Source organism: Diabrotica virgifera, chromosome 7, assembly GCF_917563875.1.
Source record: "Diabrotica virgifera virgifera chromosome 7, PGI_DIABVI_V3a".
Taxonomy (NCBI): domain Eukaryota; kingdom Metazoa; phylum Arthropoda; class Insecta; order Coleoptera; family Chrysomelidae; genus Diabrotica; species Diabrotica virgifera.
In genome coordinates, this window is record NC_065449.1 from 196,958,726 (window position 1) to 196,986,015 (window position 27,290).

The 27,290-nt window shown below is 32.1% G+C and overlaps 2 protein-coding genes and 1 long non-coding RNA gene across 3 annotated transcripts; 2 read left to right on the forward strand and 1 right to left on the reverse strand.

Annotated features, from left to right (window-relative positions):
* The first annotated feature begins 598 nt into the window (after positions 1-598).
* Positions 599-26,201, forward strand: LOC114329047 (putative fibroblast growth factor 1). Its single transcript, XM_028278059.1, has 4 exons — positions 599-707; positions 7,148-7,247; positions 21,771-21,877; positions 25,955-26,201. Exons 2-4 carry the CDS (start codon positions 7,151-7,153, stop codon positions 26,141-26,143), a joined length of 393 nt encoding a protein of 130 aa, XP_028133860.1. The 5' UTR covers positions 599-707; positions 7,148-7,150; the 3' UTR covers positions 26,144-26,201.
* Positions 8,350-12,546, forward strand: LOC126887635 (uncharacterized). The gene is made up of 2 exons (XM_050655245.1): positions 8,350-8,874; positions 9,107-12,546. The coding sequence occupies exons 1-2, from the start codon at positions 8,674-8,676 to the stop codon at positions 10,553-10,555; spliced, it is 1,650 nt and encodes a 549-aa protein (XP_050511202.1). The 5' UTR covers positions 8,350-8,673; the 3' UTR covers positions 10,556-12,546.
* LOC126887636 (uncharacterized) lies at positions 14,199-17,764 on the reverse strand. Its single transcript, XR_007699122.1, has 4 exons — positions 17,281-17,764; positions 17,082-17,225; positions 15,483-15,664; positions 14,199-14,379 (listed from the first exon to the last, which is right to left on the reverse strand). It is a non-coding gene; the product is annotated as an uncharacterized LOC126887636 (long non-coding RNA).
* Positions 26,202-27,290: the final 1,089 nt, after the last annotated feature.

Genomic DNA, 27,290 nt, shown 5'->3' on the forward strand with positions numbered 1-27,290 from the left:
ATAAAACAAAAATAATTCTATGTGAATAATTTGCTGATATTTTTACGTTTGAGGCTTTGTGGGGGCCCCCGGAATGTGGGGGCCCCGGGCAGCTGCCCAGCCTGCCCTCTATTAAATCCGGCCCTGCGCTCACGAGTGAGCTGTACAACTTTAGTAGTGAAGCGCGCAGACTAAAGCAGTATAAACAGGCTTAATTACTAGATTTTAAGATAAGACTGAAATAGGTATTAAGTAATTTTTAAATATCATTTAAATTTATGTTCTGCCATTATATTGTAACGATTTTACATAAAACTGGGGTTCGAATTTATATACTTATGACTATTTTTTAAGTTTACAGTTTAACAGATTATTTTTAATTGTTACCCATTGTTATCGGCATAGATTTGTAATGTTTTAAATATTTTAGTCATACGATTCATAAGGTATTAAGTTCACAAATAATTATGTATGCCATGTGATTATATCTTTGATTATGTTTAGAAGAGTAAAATCACTCTATCGCTTCTTTTATGATTTCCCGGACCTGAAAATTTCCCTAGTCCAATCCTGAATTGAAATTCAAATTGGAAAAATTTGAACGGATGTTATCGTTCTGCAGCTATTGAAAAAATCACACATGGAGAACGTATTTAAGCAATTGCCTCAATACAATTTAGGAATTTACAGTGTTTTTGATTTGTGTGAAGTGAAAAATAAATTTACAAGTATGTTTACAATATTTTTTTATTATTTAAAAACTAATAATAATAACCGATAAACAACAAATTTCGAATATTAACTTTTATATGCCTATTTTAAATTTTGCAAATTCTTTAAAACCATTTATCATACCAAACATTTGAAATATTATATTCGTTGGAAACGAATATTATTACATCTACAATAATACTCCTACATAGAGAGTGGACTAAATGATTATTAGGCTGGGCACATCACCGAAAATAAGCCATTTTTGGGAAAAGTTATTTACCAGCAATTCTATTGTTAGAATCGAATGGTACGATTGTATACATTGAGAGCATAGGCGCAAAATTTTCCTGCAAATGGTTTTTAAATGCATTAATTTTTTTAATGAAATTTTAATGAAAGATTACATTATTACCGAGGGCGGAAAGTCCCTTAGAATAAACAAAAGGTTTCTTTTGAATAAGATATTTGTAATTAAAAATTATACTAAATTTTCTCTTTTTTGTTTACCCCTGTAACTTATTCAAATAAACATTATACAAATTTTTAGAGATATTCGGCCCTCGGTTATAATGTAATCTTTCATTCTACGTTTAAATTTTTCAAAAATACCAATTAGTTTTCTCAGGATTCGAAAAAATTGAATACATTTAAAAAGCATTTTGCGTATACCCACTTAATAATATAGGTTTGTAAAGCCCGCAGATAGTATGCTATTTTTTTATAAACAAATTAGCGCTCCGAATTCGTATTTTTTTCAATTATTGATCTGTAACTCAGAATATTTTAACTTTATACCAAAAGCACTCAAATAAAAATTCACCGTAATTGAATTCTGCATAGAGATATTTTTCCCGATTTGCTTCGACGAAAATTTTCCTCGGAGAATCAGGGTTTACCCAACAAAATCTTTTATTTTCAACCAAAATTTTAGGTAAGTAATAATTTATCAATAATTAAATACCTTGGTAACATAAAGCTGTTTTGGTATAGATTATATTTTCAGAAGCCGGTGGAAATTGAACGAATAGTTTAGCAACAATTAAATTGTTAATTAACAATTTACAGTCGCAATAATAACCATAATAATTATGATACATCAATACTCTTTGAGCATTCAGAGAAGGCGTTTTATAGGAAGCTTAACTCCACTGTTGAAAATGAAAATAAAGCATACCCAAGTCAAGAATAAATTCATGAGTTTTGGGGAAACCAACTTTCAACGCCAGCTACTCATAACAACAATGCTGGATGGATTGAAGACACGACGAACAACTGTCAATATTACAATAATATTCCTTACGAACCCTTCACCACTGAATAAGTCTCGAATACTATCAAAGAGCTTCACAACTGGAAATCTCCTGGACCGGACAGAGTTCAAAACTTCTGGCTAAAGAAGCTTTGGAGTGTTCATGAGCGATTGTCAATTTTAATTAATTATGTTATTTCTAATAAATTTCTTACAAAGGGAACCACTTATTTAATACCGAAGGATCAAAATAACACCCAAGATCCAGCCAAGTACCGCCCAATTACTTGTCTACCTACTTTGTACAAATTGGTCACATCCTGTGTAGCCCGGCGTATCTACCAACACTGTGCTCTAAACAATATCATAGAGCCTCAACAGAAAGGATGCGCTAAGGGCTCCATGGGCTGTAAAGAACAACTTATTATCGACTCGGTCATTCCTAACCAGGCATACATCAAAAAACGAAATCTCTTTACTGCTTTCATTGATTACAAAAAAGCATTTGATTCAGTGCCGCATGAATGGCTTATAGATATATTGAAAATATATAAAGTCGATGATAATATAGTGACCTTTCTAAAGCATTAAATGACTGAGAGGAAGACAAAAATTCACCTTCAAATACCTGGTGAAAACAATATCGAGACTGAAGACAACCCAATTAACCGGAGGCTTTTCCAGGTTTTCCACTCCTTGAGTCCACTTTGGTTCTGCCTAGCAAAGGAACCCACTATCTCAGCTACTGAATTCCACTGACTCAAGCTTTAGCATCAAAAATAATAATACTGTTGTAACGAAGCTTAATCATTTGCTGTATATGGATGATTTAAAATTAATGGCTTCCACTAGAAAACGCTTAGATCAGATGCTAAAAACTGTAGAAACCTTCTCTAATGATATTAGTATGCACTTCGGTCTAGACAAGTGCCGTATCTTAAATATAGTCAGAGGACAGGTTCAGCCCGGTGGTTTCGATATGCAAAATGGCCAGAACATTGAGGCCATGGGTGAAAATGACATGTATAAATATCTCGGTGTAAAGCAAGCGCGAAAAATTGATCATAAACAAATGAAAACCGAACTAACTTCTGAGTTTGTACGAAGGGTAAGACAGCTAATCGGTCATATTATCTTAATAGTAACAATTTATTTAAGGCATTAAATACATATGCATTTTCCGCGCTTAGCTACTCATTTGGTATTATCAGGTGGTCAAAAACGGATATAGAAAGTCTTCAGCGGAAAGCAAGAACACTTTTCACAAAGGCACAAAAACATCATCCTCGCAGTGCAGTAGAGAGAACAACATTACCGCGGTATCTAGGGGGAAGAGGACTCATGGATATAGGTGAGCAATTAGATAAACAAGTTGCTAACTTGAAATTAACCAGGAATATGTCGACAATAGAGCGTCAAACTATTGGTTGGTATCAGAAAAGATGTTTCCTGAGACAGTGGGTTTCCTACTTGCCATTCAGGATCAGGTTATTCCAACTATAAATTACCTGAAGTACATTGTGAAAGATCCTCAAGTCCAAAACGACAAATGCCGATATGGATGTCAAGCCCAGGAATCCATTCAACATCTTACCGGGGGCTGCCAGGCGTTTGTCGGAACTGATTATAAAGAACGCCACGACTTAGTAGGAAAGATTCTTCACCAAGAACTAGCTAGCAAACTTGGACTTCTCCAGACCGACCATCTCCCTTATTATCAGTACGTCCCTGATAGAATGCTTGAAAATGACAACTACAAGCTATACTGGGATCGCACTGTGCTCACAGACCAAACAGTGGCACACAATAGACCGGATCTCATACTAGTTAATAAACTTACTAGACAAACAACATTAATAGAGGAGGCGATACCTAACAACCATAATCTTCGTGTTAAGCACAACGAAAAGATCGCCAAGTATAGAGATCAAGTACCCAGACAATACCTATTATTCTTTCTACTACTGGAGTCATACCGAAGAACCTCATAGAAAATATCAAAAAGCTGGGTCTAAATGAACATCTTTACAAGACTATGCAGAAAGCTGTGCTACTCTCGACTTCCAGATGCGTACGAAAACTTTTGGAAGATACTCCGGCATACCAAGTCACCTAGGGCTTGATAACACGGAAAGACTCCCACCAGAGCTCAATCCTTTTGATACCCTAGGTATCTGGGATGAGTGAATTTTCCCCGTTAGAGGGAGTGTGGGCCGTATGGCTAAATCTGGAATGATACATCACAATAACTATGATTTGAATATAAAAAGGCAGTATACCTATCTAACATACTTAAAAGAATTGAAATTGGACTATTTAAGAGTCCTCAGGAATGTTTTAAAGTTGTAAACAATGTTTTTGCTCATAAACAAATAGAGTATCTCGGCAACTATTACATTAAATTAAATTAAGAAACGGTATTAGAAAGGACGCGGCAGAACGCTTTTTTTTAAGAAAAAAAAGTTTAATTGCGATGAGTGGTTGGTGAGATACAACCGGTCAAATTTGACCGGCATGTGCGACGAAGTTATAAACAAAAGGATATGGTTATAAACAATAGGTTGAAAATAAAATATTTTATTGGGAAACCCCGGATTTTCTAGGAAAATTTTCGTCGAAGCAAATCGGGAGAAAAATATTTATATGCAGAATTAAATTACGTGAATTTTTATTTGAGTGTTTTTGGTGTAAAGTTAAAATCTTGGGAGTTACAGAGCAATAATTGAAGAAAAAAACAGGATTCCGGAGCACTAATTTGTTTACAAAAAAAAATAGTATACTATCTGCGGACTTTGCAAACCTACCTATATTATTACTATAGTGATGAGCGCGCTAATAATCGGCAAAATAACGTAAAAAGTGGAAAACATAATACATTGTGAAATAAAAAGAGATGAAACTCGGTTATTAGCGCGCCCATCACTGTGTGTATACAATCATAATGGCAGAAACGCATTAGAGTCGTGGACGCGAATCGTCGGGAACAAGACAGTGAAAGACTTAGGAGCGTCATTTGAAATTTTGATTGGGGGGGGGGGGGGGGGGGCAAGCATTATATTTATATACAATACATTATACCAGCGTTTCCCAAACGGTAGGTCGCGACCCAGTACCGGGCCATGAAAGCAAAATGCCGGGCCGCCTCGCCTCGTCGCTTCAGATCTTCAAGTGAACATGAACATCTTTTACACTGCGAAGTTCGTTGGCTATCAAGAGAGATTTTTTTAAAAAGACTTATTGAATTAATGGAAGAAATTTCACTATTTTTAGAACAACATCCACCAACGGCTATGGATGCAATATTTCAATTTAAAGACAGTTTTCATTATGTCAATTGGTTAATCAAGGTAGCCTATCTTTGTGGTATTTTTTATTACTCGAACAATCTAAATATAACATTACAAGGTAGCAATTAAGTGTACAAGAGAAGGTGCCCATGCACCACGCACCAAGCACCAAGCACCACGCACCACGCACCAAGCAACACGCACCAAGCATTATACACCTCGCACCAAGCACCACGCACCAAGCACCACGCACCACACCCCAAGCACCACGCCCCAAGCACCAAGCACCACACATCACGCACCAAGCACCACAAACCACGCTCCAAGCACCACGCACTAAGCACCACGCACCAAGCACCACGCATCAATCACCACGCACCAAGCACCACGCACCAAGCACCACGCACCAAGCACCACGCACCAAGCACCACGCACCAAGCATCACGCACCAAGCACCACGCACCAAGCACAACGCACCACCTACCAAGCACCACGCACCACGCACCAAGCAACACGCACCAAGCACCACGCACCACCCACCAAGCAACACGCACCAAGCACCACGCACCAATCACCACGCCCCAAGCACCACGCACCAAGCACCACGCATCACGCACCAAGCACCACGCACCACGCACCAAGCACCACGCACCAAGCACCACGCACAACGCACCAAGCACCACGCACCAAGCACCACGCACCAAGCACAAAGCACCACGCACCAAGCAACACGCACCATGCACCAAGCACCACGCACCACGCACCAAGCACCATGCACATCGCACCTCGCACATCGCACCTCGCACATTGCATCACGCACCTCGCACATCGCACATCGCACCTCGCACATCGCCCCTCGCACTTCGCACCTTGCACCTCGCACCACGCACTTCGCACCACGCACCTCTCACCTCTCATTCACACACACACACACACACACACACACTCACACTCCAGTGTATGTAGTGAGTATGTAGTATGTAAATAGTGGGTCACGAAGGATAAACACAAAAATAACCGGGCCACGGAAAAATAAGTTTGGGAAACGCTGCATTATACAGTACGTAAATCGTTCAGCTGGACATAGGGAACATACATTGTATATATTTAAATACATAAATACATACATTGTATTAAATTGAGATAATTGTGGCAACTGAGCTCTCTCGATGACAATATGGTTGTTAGCATTAAGGGGCATTAACCTCAAAATTGATAACTTATTTCGACCGACACAAATAAACGTCAAAATATGACAATATGTAGTAGCTAAATATTTTTGGCCTAAGGGAATGGGAAAACTGTTTAGTTTTGAAATTATGTAAAAAATATTTTAAAAATTAAAGAAAATTATTAATAACTCATTAATCATAAACTTTGTTTTTGATTTATTTATATGGACAGTCTTGCTTCAAAACTCAATCATTCTATTCGTTCTAACAGCTCTATTGCACCAAAAACTCGTACTCGAACAGAAGCTTCAACGAACACAGGTTAGCACAGTTGCCACAATTCTCTCAATGTATATTTCCTATATCCAGCTGTACGATTTACGTACTGTATATGATGTAATGATGAAAATTGATGTATTTTTTGTAAATTTCAGTCATTTAATCAAATGACGCCCCTGGAAAGACTTGATATTCTCATTAAAAATTGAATCAAGTCCTCGTCGCGTCCGCGACTTTGAAATGCTTTCATGAAGATTAAAAACAACGTAAAGAATCTGAGCTAGACTATTAGTCCACGACTAGTCAAGTCGCGTCCGCAACTGTCTAATGTGTTTCAGCCTTTAGATTCTATTCTAGCAATAAAATGGCTGGTAATATATAGCTTTTCCTTGATTTTTTCTAATTTGCCCATAAAACAAATAAGAATAAACAGAATATTGGGTTAATTTTACACATTAATGTTTTAGATAATGTCAAATCGTGTTAGACTATGGTGTAATGGATATAACTTGACAATAAGGTCTAACGGAGAAGTACTTGGAACTGACCATGATTCTGATCCTGACAGTGAGTATAAAGTTAGAACGATTATAAATGAGACTAAGTTTTCAATCTAATAGCACATAAAACAACACCAAAAAGTATTGCTCCACATCCTACCAGACTGAAAACATTGGGAACCTTCGCTGGTAACACCTCCGAGGCTTCTACAATTTGCAAGCCATAACGGATGCTGAGACTAAGGAAGATGAGGGAATTTTACAATTTATAATTCACGTCCCATCTGCTCAGCGCGGTAAAGTTTCAACGAGAATGATTCCCTTCGTACTCCAATCAGAGTAAACATGTAAATCAAAAATGAATAACCATTTTCAATTTCGTTGCAACACGAATCTACAGCCGCATCATTATTCTAGTTCAATCAGAGAGTGCTAGTCTATTTTTCTCCCATCCTCATCTACACCATCCTTCCATCCAAGTTTTGGCCTACCCCTATTTCTACTTCCCACAGGTTGTGACATAAGGATTCTTCTAGGAGGGATGTTATGCTGTGATCTTGCTAGATGTCCTGCCCATCTTAGTCTTCCTATTCTTATAAGAGATACTAAGTCTTTACCACCAAATATATTACACCAGGGAAATAAGGCAAAAATATACCATGTTCGGGACACTTGAGCAGCCAGGTTGCAAATGGGTTTTTTGGGTACTATATATCTAATACATTATAAATACAAAAATGCCCGTCACAGTTTGGACGAGAAATTTAATTATTAACAAATAAGGGTCAAAAATTGAAGTTTTTTCGTTTAAATCGCTACAGGTAAAAATAGGGTAATTAAATATCTTATTTATAATATTTTTCTTTTTGTAGAGGAGCCAAGGTTTAAAATAGCGCTTTTTGAATTTTGGTATGATCATTTGTTGCTTCGGATATTACAATAAAATAAAACTAAAGTTTCGAAAATAAAAAATTTGCTATAACTTTTGCGAAGATGAATTTAAGACTTTAATAGTGCATGAAAAGTTGAGTCAAAGAGTCCACACAATGCACAAAAAATTTTAAGACGATTCGTCAATTAGTTTAAATTTTATTCAATTTGTTTATCGCAAAGAGCTTTTTTTTCGCAATATTATTGTTCAGAAAATAATAATCATATAGCAATAGGGAACTTGACAATTTTTTTTTATTTATTTATTATATTTGTCTACATATAGAAACAACGCATACCAAATATCAACCCTCAAATCGCAATATTTAATTTACAATGCACATTTAAAGTTGTGATCACCAGCTATCCATTTTAAATAACAGGAAGAGCGCTGTGACGTCACGGCGCTCGTTCCAGGACAAGAGAACAACGAACTGGCAACACTGTTGCCACAAACTGTCAACTGTAAAAACTGTGTTTTGAAGGTTAGATTTTGTTCGGAGTTCGGTGATAATTTATTTTTGCTTTTTATTATCTGTGCTTTAATAATATTATTAATAATAATGGAAGCAACACAAAATCAATATTACAAATATTGTATCGTTCACTTGTGTTCCAATACCACTTATAAAACACCCGGAAAGTTATTTATTCGTGTGCCTAAAGATCAAAAACGTCGTTTAAAATGGTTAAAGGCATGCAGAAAAAATGAGAAAGATATTTCACAGAAAACTACAGCCCATGTATGTGAGGATCATTTTAATGTGAGTATAAAAATCAGACTCTATATCTAATCATCTACATAATATGTCATATCATTATACATATTAATACTTAGGTATTTTATGTTTATTTCTTTGCTACACAATGCAGTAATACTTACTAAGTATAGTATTAGGGTTGTATCACAAATAACCTTATGTTTTTAATTGTTACTATATTTATTCATAATAACACATATTTTTATATGGCTTATTTAGTTATTTATTTTTTTAGCTTGAAGAAGACATTGATAACTATGTTAAATACAAGTTAATGGGTGGTCCAAAAAAAATGAAACCAAATGTAGTGCCTCATATATTTGATTGCCAGCAAAGTAGAAAAAGATCTTTTGAAAATCATCCCAGGGCAGCAGGTACTAAGAGAACTGCAAAAAGAATTGTTGATGAAGCTATTTCTTTGGTGCCACAAGATCCAGTTTGTATTCAGGAGAATTTGGGCATAGTTGCATGTAGTAGTAAGACCATTCACCCTATGGAAATTCAGCTGGAAACAAAAAATGACATTGAAGTTTCAAAAAGGGATGTCTCTTCACAAACCCGTCCTAGTGTTAGGACTAAAGGTGTTCAATGTAACCTACATTGTGGAATTACAGTAGCGTTATCGCCAATCAGAATTATTCCAGACAACATAGAGATGAAGCCATCAACGAGTTATGTGACAAATATTTCTGAAACTACTCTAAGCATACAAAGTAGTGGTCATGAAAATTTTAGTGAAAGTGTTAGTGGAAGTAGTGAGTATACTTTAACGCCTGGTGAAGTGAAAAAACTTAATGATGAAAAGAGAACTGAATTTAAAAATCTGACAATGAATTGTACAATTACAAAGTTACAAAACAGACCTAGATTGTATATGGGATTACCAGAACATGCATACTACACATTTCAATTGCTAGAAAAATATTGCACGGTAAATTCTATGTATATATTTTTAACACTAAAAAAAATCAGGACTGGACTTTCTTTTTTAACTCTAGCAGATGATTTTGGCATAACTGAAAGTTATGCTTCAAAAATATTTTCGAAATCTGTTCCAATTATAAGTAAATATTTAAGAAAATGTATAATACAACCTCAGGTTTCATTCGTGAAATCAAATTTACCTATAGCTTTTCGAGCTCGATATTGTAATATTTACTGTATAATTGATTGTTTAGAAATAGAGATAGAGAAACCAACTGATGCAGTGAAACAATCTTTAACATGGTCAGAATATAAAAAATGTAATACACTTAAATATTTAATATGTTGCACTCCTGATGGTATCATAAATTATATATCGACAGCATTTGGGGGTCGTACATCTGATGCTATCATTGCAGAACATAGTGGTTTTTTAAATAGTTTACCTTCAAATGTTGCTGTTATGGCAGATAGAGGATTTAAACATATTGACCATTTACTTAGGTCTAAAGGTTGTGTACTAATCAGGCCACCGAGTGTCTCTGTAGGTACAAAACCTAGTAAAGATGAGGTATTTGAGACCAAACGAATAGCTAGCTTGAGAATTCATGTAGAAAGAGTTATTCGTAGATTGAGAGAATTTTCATTTTTAGCACCACATGCATGTATTGATAATAAATTGTTGTGTTATTCAGATAATATTATCAAAATAGTGTGTGGATTAATCAACTTGCAATCAGGAATAATTTCAGGACGGTAACTTTTTGTAGGTTTTACTTTTATACTTTGTAGGTAGTTATTTAGTTTTAGAAAAAAATTTTAGAATATTTTTAAGAAAATGGTTGGTAAAAACCTGATATTTCATATTATTACTATTTCACTATTTGCAATATATTATTATTATCTGATCTTATACAATTCTAATGCGACAAGCCATGCAGTTTCCCAGGACAGTACCTAACTTTTTATAACGGGATAATTTTATTATACAGGGTGTAACAAAAATACAGGTCATAAATTTAATCACATATTCTGGGACCAAAAATAGTTCTATTGAACCTAACTTACCTTAGTACAAATGTGCACGGAAAAAAGTTACAGACCTTTGAAGTTACAAAAATCGAATTTTTCCAATATATAGAAAACTATTAGAGATTTTTTATTGAAAATGTACATGTGGTATTAAGTATTATGGCAGTAGTATTTTAAGAAAAAATTATAATGAAATTTTAACACTCCATAAAATTTTTATGGGAGTTTGGTTACTTTAAACCCCCCCCCCCCCCACTTTTGTGTACGTGTATTTAAATATTATTGTAGTGCCATTAGTTAAACACAAGTTTTTAAAAACTTTTTTTTTTGATTCTTAGTATTTTTTCCAAAAGTCAGTTTTTATCGAGATAGTTCAATATTTGTCAAATCCACCACATATTTGTATGGTAAAGTACGATTATGGAGACTTGGTAATAATATGAAAATTTATTTATGATTTACATTTTTTGTATATTTTGAACCATATTAAAAAAGAAGCCACATCTCGATAAAAGATGCTTTATCAAAAAAATACAAAGAGGCAAAAAAGTTTTAAAAACACTGTGTTTAATTAATGATACCGCAGTAATAGTTTAATTGGAACGTACACAAACATTTGGGGGGTTTAAAGGAACAAAACCCTCATAAAATTTTTATGTAAACATATTAAAAAAGAAGCCGCAACTCGACAAAAACTGCCTTATCGAAAAAATACTAAGAGGTAAAAAAGTTTTAAAAACATTGAATTTAACTAATGGGATCACAATAATAATAATATATTTGGAACGTACACAAAAGTTTGGGGGGGTTTAAGGGAACAAAACCCCCATAAAATTTTTAGGGGTGCACAAATTTCACTATAATTTTTCTTTAAGATGTTCTTTCCATAATAATGCCACGTGTCCATTTTCAACAAAAAATCTCTAATAGTTTTCGAAATATTGGAAAAAATTTATTTTCATTTTGTAACTTTATAGGGCTATAACTTTTTTTATGTGCATATTTGTACTAAGGTAAGGTAGGTTCAATCAACATATTTTTGACCCCAGAATCTATGGTATAATTTATGACCATTCTTTTCGGGACACCCTGTATAATTATTCGACAAATTTAATTTTGAACTCTACTGACTGCTTGTTACTCCTAAAATTTTGAAAAAAAAAATAAGTGAAGTAACTGTAGATGGCACTTGATTGAATCTCCCATCATATGGCGATAGGTAAAATCGCTAGTGCTGAGTAAAATATAAGCAATAAATGTAGTAAACGACAGTAACTTTTTGTATTTTTTATTTTTATACGTTGTAGGTAGATAGTTGAATGTGTGCACCGAACAAAGTTGTAAGCGCCACATCACTCGTTTTTATGAAATCGAAAAAGACATTTTAAAATTATAACAATAACAAGTTTAAACATTTTAAGAGTTAGTAATATACTTAGTTTGTAAATACAAAGTACAACCTGTATTACTCACCCTTAAAATGTATAAACTCACCATTATCACATTGTTAAAGCTTTTTCTTAGACTTCTCAAAAATAAGCAATGTGGCGCTTACAACATTATTCAGCAGAACCATTCAGTTGTTTAGTTTTAGAAAAATATGTTTTTTTTTTAAGGAAATGGTTGGTACGAACCTGGTATTTCATCTTATTACTATTTCACTATTTGCAATATATATTTGTTGAATAAAATATAAGCAATAAATGTATGCAAGTAACATTTATTTTGTTTTATTTCACAATTACACCATATTCCCAAATGCATCTATCTAGGGATAGGTCAAGGTTAAATACAGTAAAAGTAATTTAATAAAATATAAAAACAAATCAAACTAATATCGTAGTGCAAGTGGTTTTATTAATCATAGGTATAGTCCGTCCCCTCTAACTTTTCTCATGTGTTACGACTTATTTTCAAACAAATTAAATCAAAACCTAAAGTGAACCGAACATCAATGTGTGTATATACATTTTGTATACTGTATACTATACACTACACACATCGTCATACGTTTCACTTTAGGTTTTGACCTTATTTGTTTGAAAATAAGTCGTGACGCATGGGAAAAGTTATAGCGGACTGACTATACATACCTACATTATACTTTATATATGTACACAACCAGATTCACTTTTTTTTGAGATTTGGATGTGCACTGTTGTTGACGTTCGGATTTTTCCATTATTTCTGAATTTTACTTTGGTACTGTGCAGGCATTTTACTTGGCGAGACGTTACCAAAATAAAGTTTGGAAAAACCGAATGTCAACACCAGTTCACATCCAATTCTCAAATAGAAAGTAAAACTGGTCGTGCTGTATACAAATATATTATCATCTTTTGAATGAGTTACATAAATGTGTAAATATAATTATTATATTGCCAAAAAATACAACATCGCTTATTCAACCCATGGATCAGGAAATAATTTAGCAGCCAAACGAATATATCAAAAAGTTTTTAGATGAAGATAACGCAGAGGATACAAGAGGGCAGCATACCTTGCAAAACTTAACTGTTACAATTTGAAATCAATGATTTGTTAAGTTTGCTGGAGCATGGAAAGGACAAACATTAAAAAAATGGTTGGAAGAATTTGTTTGATGGACAAGATGCATGCATATATGTAGAAGGGAAGTTCCTGATTTTTGTAGTATAATTCATAATAATTACGAAGAGGAAGTAACCCTAACCGCCAGACTCAACTTGCGATTTGTAGTCGCACGATTGAACACATTGTTTAAAATACAAGTCAATCCATGATTATTTAGGCGCAAATGGATTGACTTGTATTTGAAACAATGTGTTCAATATTCAGGACTACAAATCGCAAGTGGGGTCCGGCGCCGCAAACACCAAAACATTCCATGTATGTTCCTAGAAGGTACACACAAGACATTGAAAAAATTCCTATTGTATAATAATAATAATATCCCCAAAAGCACAAGAACGTTCTGAACATCCCAGAAAATCTTGTGTCAGCATTTTAAACATTCCCTGAGTGTCTTATTGGAACAATCCATGAATGTCGATGAATGTTCTTTGGACATTCAAAGTATATTTTTTAGACATTCCCTCGATGTACCATAAATCTATCCTTGCTGATGTGACAATACCTCCTACCTGTTTTTCCATGAGTTTTGGTAGGAGACGACATTTTTTTTTAAAGTCACCTCATGTTTTGATATGTAAGTTTTGACTTGTTTTGCAGTAAATAGATTGTTTAATTTACACAAAACAAGCCAAAAATATCATATGAAAACAGGAGGTGACCCTAAAACAAGTTTTTAGTCTCTCTTACAAAACTCATGAAAAAACAGATAGGATGTATTGTCACATCACCCATGATATGTGGCCATACCAAATAATACATTCTTGATAAATATAAACATTTTTATTGCACAAAATCTTTTCATACATTTTTTAATGTAATTTATTCCTAAATATTAAAAAAAATGTGTCACATTTGCTTTGTAAACCTTTCTTTTGCCTTTCGTAGCCACATATTCCATTACCTTCCTGGTTTTTTGTAGACCACTTCTCTAAGCTGATTCTAAAAAAAATTAAAATAAATAATAACTTTTCTATCGTTTACAATTAACAATCAGAAGAAATATTATTTACAGGTAATAATATGCAATAATAATCATGAATATTTTGTATTTTGACAACGACATCTGATGTGGAAGTTGAAACGTTAATAAAATTAGTTTTTCAAGTTAAATTTTGGCTTATTTCCCCATTAGAATAGTTAATTACAAAAATGCCACAAATAATTAGCTTTAGTACAATAAATAATTCAGTTTCATACTCTAGACAGATTTATTGTTATTCATTCACCAATATTATTTCTAGTTATCTTGTCGTTTACCTAGCACTACTACAAGAAAACAAAGAATAAAGAAAATTTAAAACAGATTTTATAATCCTTACATAATAGTTTAAACAAAAAAGATCTAGAGTAAAACTAACAAACCATAAAGAACAGCAAAAATCACTAATTTCCAACATGTTTCCAACCACAAATTTTTAGGATAAGTTATGATGTGATCATGTGATATGACACCCCCATCCAGTTAGTTGACAGAGACATCTTAGTTGACAGTTGAGGTATTGACACTTAAGATTTGTTTTTATTGTTTACTATAAGTATTTGTTTTATTATATTTATTGTTTTTATTATTTACTTTAACCTATGATTATAACTTAATTCTTCCGGAGGGACCGCAGATGTTCGGATACAATTAGCGTCTCTTTGCAAAGACAATGACGTCGACTTTGCAAAGTAACAAGACACTTACTCAACACACACACACACTACACATTACACCTGAGTTAGTAATAAGTTATACAATTACGTGGCTAAAGGTTCTAGTACTAAGCCAAGGCCAGAATCAGAGAAAAAAAAAACTTAATTCTTGTTTTCTATTTCTGATGTTTTTATTTATTTACACTGAATATTAATTTGTTTTGTTGTATATGTAATCCACTTCACAATAATTAAGTATGTGATATATTTGACTTAAAATAAATTCAAAATTTTTTTGTAATTGGGTGACAATTGACAATGTCAACTTATATCTCTGATGTAGATAATGACATGCAACAGTATCTATATTGTAGGGACTGTATTATTAATTAGGTCAAGAATATTACCTGTATGACATAAGCTATTGGGGCAGCACAGTCTCTCAAACAAACAGATGAAAGTAAAGTTCTGTCAATATGTTTTCCTAAAAAATGTTGTTGAACATAATACACTATTTTTGCTAGGTTTCCATACTCCTCTATTGACAAATCTGATCCATACTTCACGCCTTTCAGGATCTTTTGGAAACCTAAAAATACAAATATATGATTATAATTGGACCAAAATTGTGCTGCAGTTAATAAATTTCTAGGTGTTTGAGTCCTTATTTCGAAATAGTCAATTGTAATAACTGTAATATTTCCATGAAAAGATTATTTAAATGAATTTGACATAGTTTTCTTTAAAATGTCTATCAGGCCAGAACACAAAATTTTTTAACCTAAGGCACATTATATACAAAGTATTTTTGAAATAAGTTGATAAGTTTTGAAATATGTTAAAAATGTAATTTTTAGCACTCCATAGTAGCCTTAAAAACGCCACCTTAAAGCACTGGGTGCGTTAAAATTTTTAAAGCAATGCAGTAAAAAGTAAAATGTCAAATTTTTAAAACTAACGTCAAAATATTTATGATTTGTTAACCTTAGTAAGGCGGTGCAGGTGCATGTGCACCCCAGACCTCATTTTCTCACCTATCTTTTTTAATTTTTGTTGATTTTTGTCCATTTTTTTATTCGCATCAAATTCACTTCTAAACGCATTCCACCCATCACAGCATTTAAAACTCTTTGTGTTTACGGCCTTTTTTGGTAAAATGTCTGTAGGGTGCAAATGATGAAAATTTCATAATATCCTGAATTGGACGTTTTGATATTCCACCTGAAGCTATCAGAGCTATGTGACAAGGTCGGTGTTACTTATGTCAGAAAAAAAAGACAGAAAGTCCCTGCATAACTGTATTGCGTATAAAAACTGTGTGTTGCTCACTCCGTGAAAAATTTCATGTGTTTGCCTTGCAACGATAATATTTTTTTTAAGAAGAAATGAGTACTTTGTAAAATTTTGTTTCATCTTATAATATACAAGTCCTAATTGTCTTTCAAAATCAATTTACCGAGGTGCAAATGCACCCCGTACCGTCGTTTACGTAAGAATCTAAGCACCGCGTTATGAGGGTAAACATTAATATTAATAGTACAATTTGAAAAATGAATTTCTTGCACTGCAGTTTTACCGTTTGTAGAAAAAATATTGTATAATATACATGTTAAAAGTACATATTTAAGGCACTCGTGTGAATTGCAGAATGAGAGAAGCTTCAAATGCATGCTGTAAAATTGTTCTTTTAACACTTATATTATAAATAACTATTAAAACTATCTTAAAAATATTGTAATTTGCTAAACCAGTATAATATTTAGTTTTGACATCATCATTTTCTATACACAAGATACAGCTAGTTTCTTTAGCTGATATTTTAAATCATGTGGTAATGTTAATGACATAAATGTATTAGTTAATTTTTCCATTGTAATATCTGTGATAGTTTTTACTATTTGGCAAAATCTTGTCTTCTACTAAACTAGCTTCGCCATTTTCCACTTTTCTAAATCTACTGAAGTAACACAATCATTAATGAAAAATGTGTAAAATCATTTACCTACCTAGTATTTGCAGAATATAAGACAGTCCAGTGCCTTATAAATGATTTCAATAGGAATAAAAAGGCAAATTTTTTCTTGTAGGTACCCTATTCCCTTGATACCGCTCCCCAATCTGGATTGTTATCCTTAAGTCGGCTGGTCTTCCTATAAGATTAAAATGTTATTAACATTTTCAAAAATGGTTAATGTTGTAACTTACCAGATATAAAATGATTAGAGCAGACAGGGAGCATTCTTCATTTCATAAGTAAAATCTTTAGGTTGTAATTGCATTTAACCTTTCAGTTCAGTTTTAATACTTCCAGAGAAAATGTTAAATTAATCTTTGTACAACACAAAATTACACAGAAACGCAACTAAAATAATCTAAAACCACTAAAACACTACTGAAACACATTAAGATGATAGAATCATGATAAAATAACATTTTTTATGTTTGTTTTGTTTACTTCTCAGCCGCCATATTGACATAATCTTGACAGGTTGCAGCGTTGCCATCCTTATCACTTTCACCAGTTTATAGGGAAAACCAACGAGCGCTTTGACGTCACAACCGATTCCGGCCGTTGAAAGAATAATTAGTTTTTAATTGCTTATATTTATTTCATAATAATAAAATATGAGTTTTTTTGTAAACTAGGGTTCTTTTAACAGCATTAAATATCGTTTATCAGTAATATTTCTGGAATATAATTTTTAGTCAAGTTCCCCATTCTGTAAAAACAAGGAGAAAGAAGAATAGCCATATTTTCAAAGTATTTAAAAAAATATTGAAAAGTCATTTTTATCACTCAGAAAAAATTTTACTAATATAGAGTGATTTTTGGCTTATAAACAATTTGAATAACTTTTTTTATATTGACTGTAGGCTAAAACTACAATGGGATTTGAAAAACTGGTATTTTTATACGAGTTTTCAAAGAAAATCTTTTTGCCTAGGTTAATTACGGTCAAACTTAGCCACTTTTTTTATTTAATTGATGGCTACTTTGTTTATAACAATTAAGCAACGTAACTGGAGCTATTTTGAAGTTGAAGATATATAGTTTATGTGTAAAAGTTTGGGTAAACTTTGAACTTCAACAGAATGGTTAACAAAAAGTTTTAAAAATAGCGTCCGAACGGAATTAATTCGTGGTCGGTGGAGGGGAATTATTAAAATCCGTGCACTGAAAAAATGAAACTGATTCTGCAAACACATGCTGCGATTAATATCGCCGAAGCTTGTTGATGGATTTTGATCATAATTTTTTAAATTTGTATGTACTCGTAGTCTTATAGAGTACGTTATGTACACACACCCCCACCTAACATTACAAAATGTTAGGGGGAACTCCCCTTATCACTCAGGGATATGAAAAATAGATTACGACCGATTCTAGGACCTACCGAATGTACATATATAATTTCATAAAAATCGGTCATGCGGTCTCGGAGCAGTATGGAAAGTAACACTGTGACAGGAGAATTTTATAGATGTAAATATATAGATGGCTCTGAACAAATAGAGGTTGGTTATAAAAGAGTGAAAATTAAGGGTTGTATGTATTTTTTAATTCTACATCATATAAAATTAAGGTAGATAATTTTGTCCAAAAAAATAAAAAAAAATGTCAGGAGGCAACCCCCCTTATAACTTATGGGTATAAAAAATAGATTTAAACCTCTTCTCCGTCCTATAGAATATACGTGTAAAATTTCATAAAAATCGGCCAAGCCGTTTCGGAGTAGTATGGTAACTAACACTGTTACAGAAGAATTTGATGTATATATAAGTAACTGCGAATTAAATAATAAAAGTGGCTAACTTTGAGTCTAATTAACCTAGGCAAAAAGTTTTTTCCAAAAATTCGTGTAAAAATATCAGCTTTTGAAATCCTAAAGTAGATTTACTCTATAGTCAACATTAACAAATCTATTCAAATTGTTTTTAAGCCAAAAATAACTCTATTTTACTAAACTTTTTTCGGAGTGATAAAAACGACTTTTTAATGATTTTTTTCAACATTTTGAAAATATAACTATTCTTCTTGCATGTGGTTTCCACAGAATTGTTATGTCGTTATTATTTTCTGAACAATAACATTGCGAAAAAAAACCTCTTTGCGATAAGCAAATTGAATAAAATTTAAACTAATTGACGAATCGTCTTAAAATTTTTTGTACATTATGTGGAATGTTTGACTCAACTTTTCTTGCAATATAAAAGTCTTAAGGTCATTTTCTCAAAAGTTATAGCTAGAGAGCGGAATATATGCAAAGTGCATATAGATGCATATATTGCATATTTTCAGACAACAAACACAACATTGCATATTTAAGCTAAACACGATTTATTTTGCATATTTTAAAAATAAATTATATAAAAGTTTAAAATTTTCCTCTCTTAGTTGGAATTTTATAACTTCGATATGAACGAGCTCGTTATTTATCTATCTATCGCTCATTATTATCTATCTGGACTTTCCCATTACTACCTGAATTTAACAATTATGGGTGCTCCCAGAAAAATCTTATTTTATTAGCGTAGCAAGTCGTAGGTACCTACCTGCTTTTAAGGGTCTAATATTTATTTTGTCAGTTTCCGGCCAACATTTGTTTAAAGTAAACGTTGTATCGTATTTAGTGTTTTTGAAGTGATTGGTATATATTAAATTTAAATATGTCTACCATTCAAAAAAGTGCTTGGATAAAGAGTTTTCCCGAGTTAAAGCTAAGTGGAGACAAAGTATTTTGCAAGGTCTGTTCCAAAATCGTAAGTTACATTCATTTTCACATTTCATTTTTTTAAATGAGGAACTGACAAACACAAGCATCATGTCCCACAAAAGAAATTTTTCTGGAAAGAGTGTTTTTATTCGACAAATTCGCTTTTACTTCTATAAAGACGGACATAGAGAGAAGCATCAAAATACAAAAATCCATCAAATTGTAGACAATTCCGCTTTTGTTCTTTAGCTTCTCGTATGAAAATTGATTTCTTTTTGGTGCTTGAACATTTTTGGTGCTAGAGAACTTATGTTCATAAAAGTTAATTTTAGTTTTTTACCAGATCTAATAAAGTCATTACAACAAAGGAATTTACAATTAAGTGATTCGGTTAATCTTGTTAACACTTTTTCTGCTCATTGTCAAAAAATTCCCGGAAATACAGGGATTACAATTAGAAATAAATTAAAAAATGTTAGAAAAAAATGAGGGCTTCAATTGTTTGAGGAAAGTTGTACGTATTTTTGAAGGCAACTTTTCTGAAGATCTTACGACTTGGCAAATTAGTTTACTGCCTAAATTAAAATATTGTCCTATAACATCAGTAGATGTAGAACGAACTTTTTCTGTGTCCAAACACGTTTTTAGTGATAGAAGGCAAAAGTTGCTAGTTGAAAATTTTGAAAAATATTTGATTTTAAATTCATACTATAATTTAGATTCTTAATTTAATTATAATATCAGTTTTTGTGTGTCATTTCATTTGTTTTTATGTGAAAAATAAATATGTATTAAACATAAATGTAGGTTGAATTTTTTAAACATAAATGTTTATATTTAATATATTGTTTTATTTTTGAGTATTTTTAACATGCATTTGCATATTTAGACAAATTTAGAAAAAATACCTGCATATTTGTAGTAAAAGTAATGCATATATATGCGCATATTTTGGTAATGTTGTGTTGCATATATTCCGCTCTCTAGTTATAGCACATTTTTTATTTTTGAAATTTTAGTCTTATATTGCAATTTGCGAAGCAAAAAATGATAGGACCAAAATTCAAAAAGTGTAATTTTAAAGCTTGGCTGATCTACTAAAATACTATTACTCTAAATAATATATATAATTACCCTATTTTTACCTGTAGCGATTTAAACGAAAAAACTGCCATTTTTGACTCTTATTTGTTAATAACTAAGTTTCTCGTCCGAACTGTGACGGGCATTTTTGTATTTAGAATGTATTAGGTATATACCTAGTACCCAAAAAAACCCATTTGCAACCTGGCTGCTCAAGTGTCCCGACAAAAACCTTATTTCCCTGGAGTATATGTTTATATCTGTGATATACCTCGTACGTGTACCTCCTCCTCCAAATACCATTTTCACAGATGCCACCGAATATTCCTCTCAGGATCCTTCGTTCAAATATAAGCAGGTTTTCATCTGCCTTGGAGATGGTCCATGTCTCCGATCCATATGTCAACACTGGTTGTATAAGGGTTTTGTATATGGTTATTTTTGTTTTTTGGCTTAAATTTCTGCTTCTCATATGTTTACTCAGTCCAAAATAGCATTTGTTCGCTAGGATTATCCTTCGCTTGATTTCTTCCGTCATGACATTCTCCTTGGTGATCAGGGAGCCTAAGTATGTGAATTTGTCCACCACTTCAAAGGTAGTGTTATCAACAGTGAATTGGTGACCAATGTTTTTAGCTCTATTGTTGGGTGTTGATGCCACCATCTTAGTTTTCGCCAAATACAGTTTTATAGTAAATTTTAATAACTTTGATTTTAAAAAAATCCCTGAAAGGGGGGTCATGAGTTTCAATTACGACATCGATTGAGAAAGGGGCCTCAACTGAAAACAACGCTTTTCGACCTGGGGAGGGGGGTATTAATTAAAAAGTTCAATTTTTTTATGATATAGTTTATGGATGTTCCCTAATAAAAAATATTACTCAAAACGTCTTTTAGGCAAGATTGAAATGTCTTATGCAGGAGACGAAAATCGAGTAAGGCTTTTAGGTATTAATAGCCAGCTGTATATATGTTTTGACGATAAGGGACAGTTATACGGAGAGGTAAGTTCATGCTAAACGAAACAAATTATAGCTATGTATACATATCGATATTAAGAACCCGTGTTAAGCTGCCCTACCCCCACTTGCAAAAATTAAAAAATAAATAGCGCTGATTTATGAGCTATTTATGTCCTCTCATATTCCGCAAATTAAAAATTTTGAGCTCGTTCCACTGAGCAGGAATTTAATATTTCGTGGGGGGCTGCCCCCCCCACTACTTAAAAATAGGGATATTGAATAGATCTTTGAGGCAGAATTACGAGCTATTTATGAGCTCTCGAATTGATATAGTTTAGATCTTTGAGCTCATCCCCTTCACCCCCAAACAACCCTTTAATTGATTTAACTTAAGAGAAACATGCTGAGAAAAAATAAAATTTATCGTATCGCGGATATAATTCGTTTAGCTGAAATATTCTAGGAATAAACTCTTAAATCACGCCCATTTCGATTATTGAGCTACAACCCCTTCGCAAGAAAACCACCCCATCTTCCCGGCTTAAGAGAGAGTTGTACCTAAAATGAATTCAATTTATTTTTTGGCTACATATCGTTTACTAATTCATGAGCTCCCAAAATAGACGCATTTAGATCATTAAATTGCAATTTCTTTTGTAAAGTGCAGTCAATGAAGGTAAAAATAAACTATTACCTTTAATTTCGGTGAACCTTCATGGATTTTTACGAAAATTGGTGAGTGGTTAGAGGATACCTCAAGAAATAAAGATGGCATAGTGCCACCTTGCGCTTTACCCTGAGGGTGAATACCACCCCTTCTCGGGCGAAAATTATTTTATTAAAAATAACTTCAAAAATCGATAGGAGGACAAATTATAAGCAAAATTTGTTATATAAAGTTATTAAAGGAGTTAATATACTTTTTGAGTTATTAAAGATCAAAAATTTAAATTTTTCGTCAAAAGTCAAAGTTAAATTTTTCACTGTTGCCAAAGTTTCGCAGAACTTTCGAAAAAGAGTATGATACTATCTCCCGAAGTTATATTGATGACGCGCTACTGTTGGCTCTTAATATGAGTATTACCTATAGTCTGGGCTGATTATCGGAGAATCGGCCATTTTTGGGAAAAGTTATTTACCAGCAATTTTATTGCTGGAATCGAATCTTATGATTGTATATATTAATAATATAGATATGCAAAGTCCGCAGATAGTGTGCTACTTTTCTTATAAACAAAATGGTGCCCGAAAATCGTGTTTTTTTTTTCAATTTTTGCTCTATAACTCCAAAGATTTTAACTTAACACCAAAAAGACTCAAATAAAAATTTACCGCAATTAAATTCTGCATAGAGACGTGTTTTTTCCGATTTACTTCGACAAAAATTTTCCCCGGAAAAAGCGGGTTTTTCCAACAAAATCTTTAATTTTCAACAAAACTTTTAGATAAGTAGTTGTTAATAAATAATTAAATAACTTGGTAACGTAATAGCCCTTTCCGTATATATTATAATTCCAGAAGCCGATGTAAATTGAATTAACAGTTTAGCAACAATTGAAATGTTAATTAAAAATTTACGGTCGCTATAATAACGACAATAATTATGATGCATAAGAATAACTATGATTTTTTAATAAAAAGACACTATACCTATCTAATGTACTTTACAGAATTGAAATTGGACTATTTAAGCGGCCTCAGGACAATTTTAAAAATATAAACAATTTTTTGGCTTATAAACAAATAAAATATCTCGGGAAATGTTAAACTAAATTAAATTGTGAAAACGGTATTCGAAAGACAAGGGCAGGCCGCTTCTTATAAAAGAAAAAACGTTTAATTATGACGAGTAGTTCCTGAGATACAACCGGTCAAAGTTGACCGAAATTTACGGCAAAGATATAAAGAATAGGATCATAATTTTCAAACCATCACCTTTTTATTTTTGTCCTCTTTCTCCACACCAATTTTCATATCTTTAAAATCCTCATAACATATATTATTATAATAAAAACTATCGATAATACGTGTGAAAATTGACAAAAATAGCAAAATTTTAATCAAAAATTAGGTTGGAGAAAATGTAACCCTCAAAGTTCAAAATCGGTATACGTTAAAAAAATGCATTTTCTCGGCTTCCCATGGAGCAATTTCTTTCATTCTTTTTTTGTTCCCAAGTAACTCGAGTAGAGCCATCGAACTAATGCATTATTAAATGTCAAACTTGCTTTTGTTTTGTTATAATAAATAAATTTATTTATTATAACACAATATTTTAATTTGTTTAAATAAAAATTGTTTAAATAATTATACAGCTTTCAAATGAGAATATTTATGTTTTTAACTTTAAAAGGTACACTTGTAGTAAGTTTATCTAAAAAAAAGCCTACAACTGGGAAAAATTATTTATATGGGAAATAAGCCACAATTAAAATGAAAAAAATAATTTTATTAACGTTTCGACGCCCAAATCGGGTGCCGTTGTCAAAATACAAAATATTACTGTAATATTTTGTATTTTGACAACGGCACCCGATTTGGGCGTCGAAACGTTAATAAAATTATTTTTTTCATTTTAATTGTGGCTTATTTCCCATATAAATAATTAATCATAAAAATGCCACAAGGAAATAGCTTCAGAACAACTGGGAAAAATATGTAATTTTCTGTTCTTATAAATAAATTAATCTATTATAACAAAACAAAAGCAAGTTTGACATTTAATAATGCGTTAGTTCGATGGCTCTACTCGAGTTATTAGGGAACCAAAAAAAGAATGAAGGAAATTGCTCCATGGGAAGCCGAGAAAATGCATTTTGTTAACGTACACCGATTTTGAACTTTGAGGGTTACATTTTCTCTTTTAAATATTACATTACATAATATGTAATTTTCTGTTCTTATAAATAAATTAATCTATTATAACAAAACAAAAGCAAGTTTGACATTTAATAATGCGTTAGTTCGATGGCTCTACTCGAGTTATTAGGGAACCAAAAAAAGAATGAAGGAAATTGCTCCATGGGAAGCCGAGAAAATGCATTTTGTTAACGTACACCGATTTTGAACTTTGAGGGTTACATTTTCTCCAACCTAATTTTTGATTGGAATTTTGCTATTTTTGGCAATTTTCACACGTATTAGCGATAGTTTTTATTATAATAATATATGTTATGAGGATTTTAAAGATATGAAAATTGGTGTGAAGAAAGAGGACAAAAATAAAAAGGTGATGGATTGAAAATTATGATCCTATTGTTTATATCTTTGCCGTAAATTCCGGTCAACTTTGACCGGTTGTATCTCAGGAACCACTCGTCATAATTAAACGTTTTTTCTTTTGAAAGAAGTGTCCTGCCGCTGTCTTTCGAATACCGTTTTCACAATTTAATTTAGTTTAATATTTCCCGAGATATTCTATTTGTTTATAAACCAAAAAATTATTTATAATTTTAAAATATTCCTGAGGCCGCTTAAATAGTCCAATTTCAATTATGTAAAGTACATTAGATAGGTATAGTGTCTTTTTATGAAAAAATCATAGTTATTCTTATGCATCATAATTATTGTCGTTATTATATAGACCGTAAATTTTTAATTAACATTTTAATTGTAGCTAAACTGTTCATTCAATTTCCATAGACTTCTGGAATTATAATATATACGGAAAGGGCTTTTACGTTACCAAGTTATTTAATTATTGATTAACAACTACTTATCTAAAAGTTTAGTTGAAAATTAAAGATTTCGTTGGAAAAACCCGCTTTTTTCGGGGAAAGTTTTCGTCGAAGTAAATCGGAAAAAACACGTCTCTATGCAGAATTTAATTGCGGTGAATTTTTATTTGAGTGTTTTTGGTCTAAAGTTAAAATCTTTGGAGTTATAGAGCAAAAATTGAAAAAAACACGATTTTCGGGCGCCATTTTGTTTATAAAAAAAGTAGCACACTATCTGAGGACTTTGCATATCTATAATATTAATACATACAATAATAAGATTCGATTCCAGCAATAAAATTGCTGGTAAATAACTTTTCCTTGTATTTTGCTAATTAGGCCAGAGTACTATTGTATATAACGAATTATTATTTTTAGCTCAGTCCTATTTAATATGTTTCAGAAAGATAGGAACAATCCAGGCACGATCTTCATGAAAGATTATGATGAAATTTCTTCATATACAACGTTCCAAAGCACCTTGGGTTCCAAAAGTTCGTTTATAGGAATTCGAAAAAACGGAGAATTAAAGTCAGTAGAAAACACTGATGAAGGGCAAGAGGCCATGCAATTTTTACTTCGAAAATTATAAAACGACTTTTATATAAAAAAAAAGTATAACAGCTAGATTAATAAAATAATTCACATTTTTTATTTCTTTCTTTCACGTGTTTACCTAAATAATGCTTTTTTATTTTCTCTACCATTAATCAGAATGAAAATTTCCCATATATTTTACATATTCGTCATATATTTTATTATAACTATTTTTACGTCTTTTATTTAATTGTCCAATTAAATAAAATACACATATAAAATATATAAATATAAAATAAAATCAATTAAATAAAATTAAATTAAAAAAATAAAAAGTGCGTGGCATTTGAGGAGTGACAACAGAAGGGAATACTTCTTATAGCGCGTTATTAGTATGAGTAAATGAAATCGTATCTCTTTTTTTTATATACAGAGAGAGTCTGTAATTTGGAATAAATTCAATATCTCAAATACTAATTGTTTTTTTGAAAAATGCTCAGACATGTCGATTAGTACTTCAAATTGTCATTTTTCGCATACAATAATGATGTATACAGGGTGTCCCAATTTAGAGATATGACGTCATCGTTGATTTTCTTAAATGGCAACACTGTCATTTTGATAGATATTTTGATAGGGTGTGTAAACTTATCCACAACTGCAAAATTTCAAATTTTTATTCCCTACCATTTACAAGATAATAAAAAATAACAAAGTTATCAAAAACAAGTAATCAAATAATAATTTAATTTAATTATTTGAAATAAGCCAATGCTCATAACGTTGTCCATTGACAATTTGACAATAATTGAGGGCAACATTATGAGTATTATTTGCCTAATTGAAATAATTAAATTCAATTATTATTTGATTACTTGTTTTTGATAACTTTGTTATTTTTTATTATCTTGTCAATAGTAAGGAATAAAAATTTGAAATTTTGCAATTGTGTATAACTTTACACACCCTATCAAAATAGCTGTCAAAATGACAGTGTTGCCATTTAATAAAATCAACGATGACGTCATATCTCTAAATTGGGACACCCTGTATACATTATTATTGTATGTCAAAAATGACAATTTGAAATACTAATCGACGGCTCTAAGCATTATTCAAAAACAATTAGTATTTTAATTATGGAATTTATTCCAAATTACAGACATAACTTTGTTATTTTCTATTATCTTGTAAATGGTAGA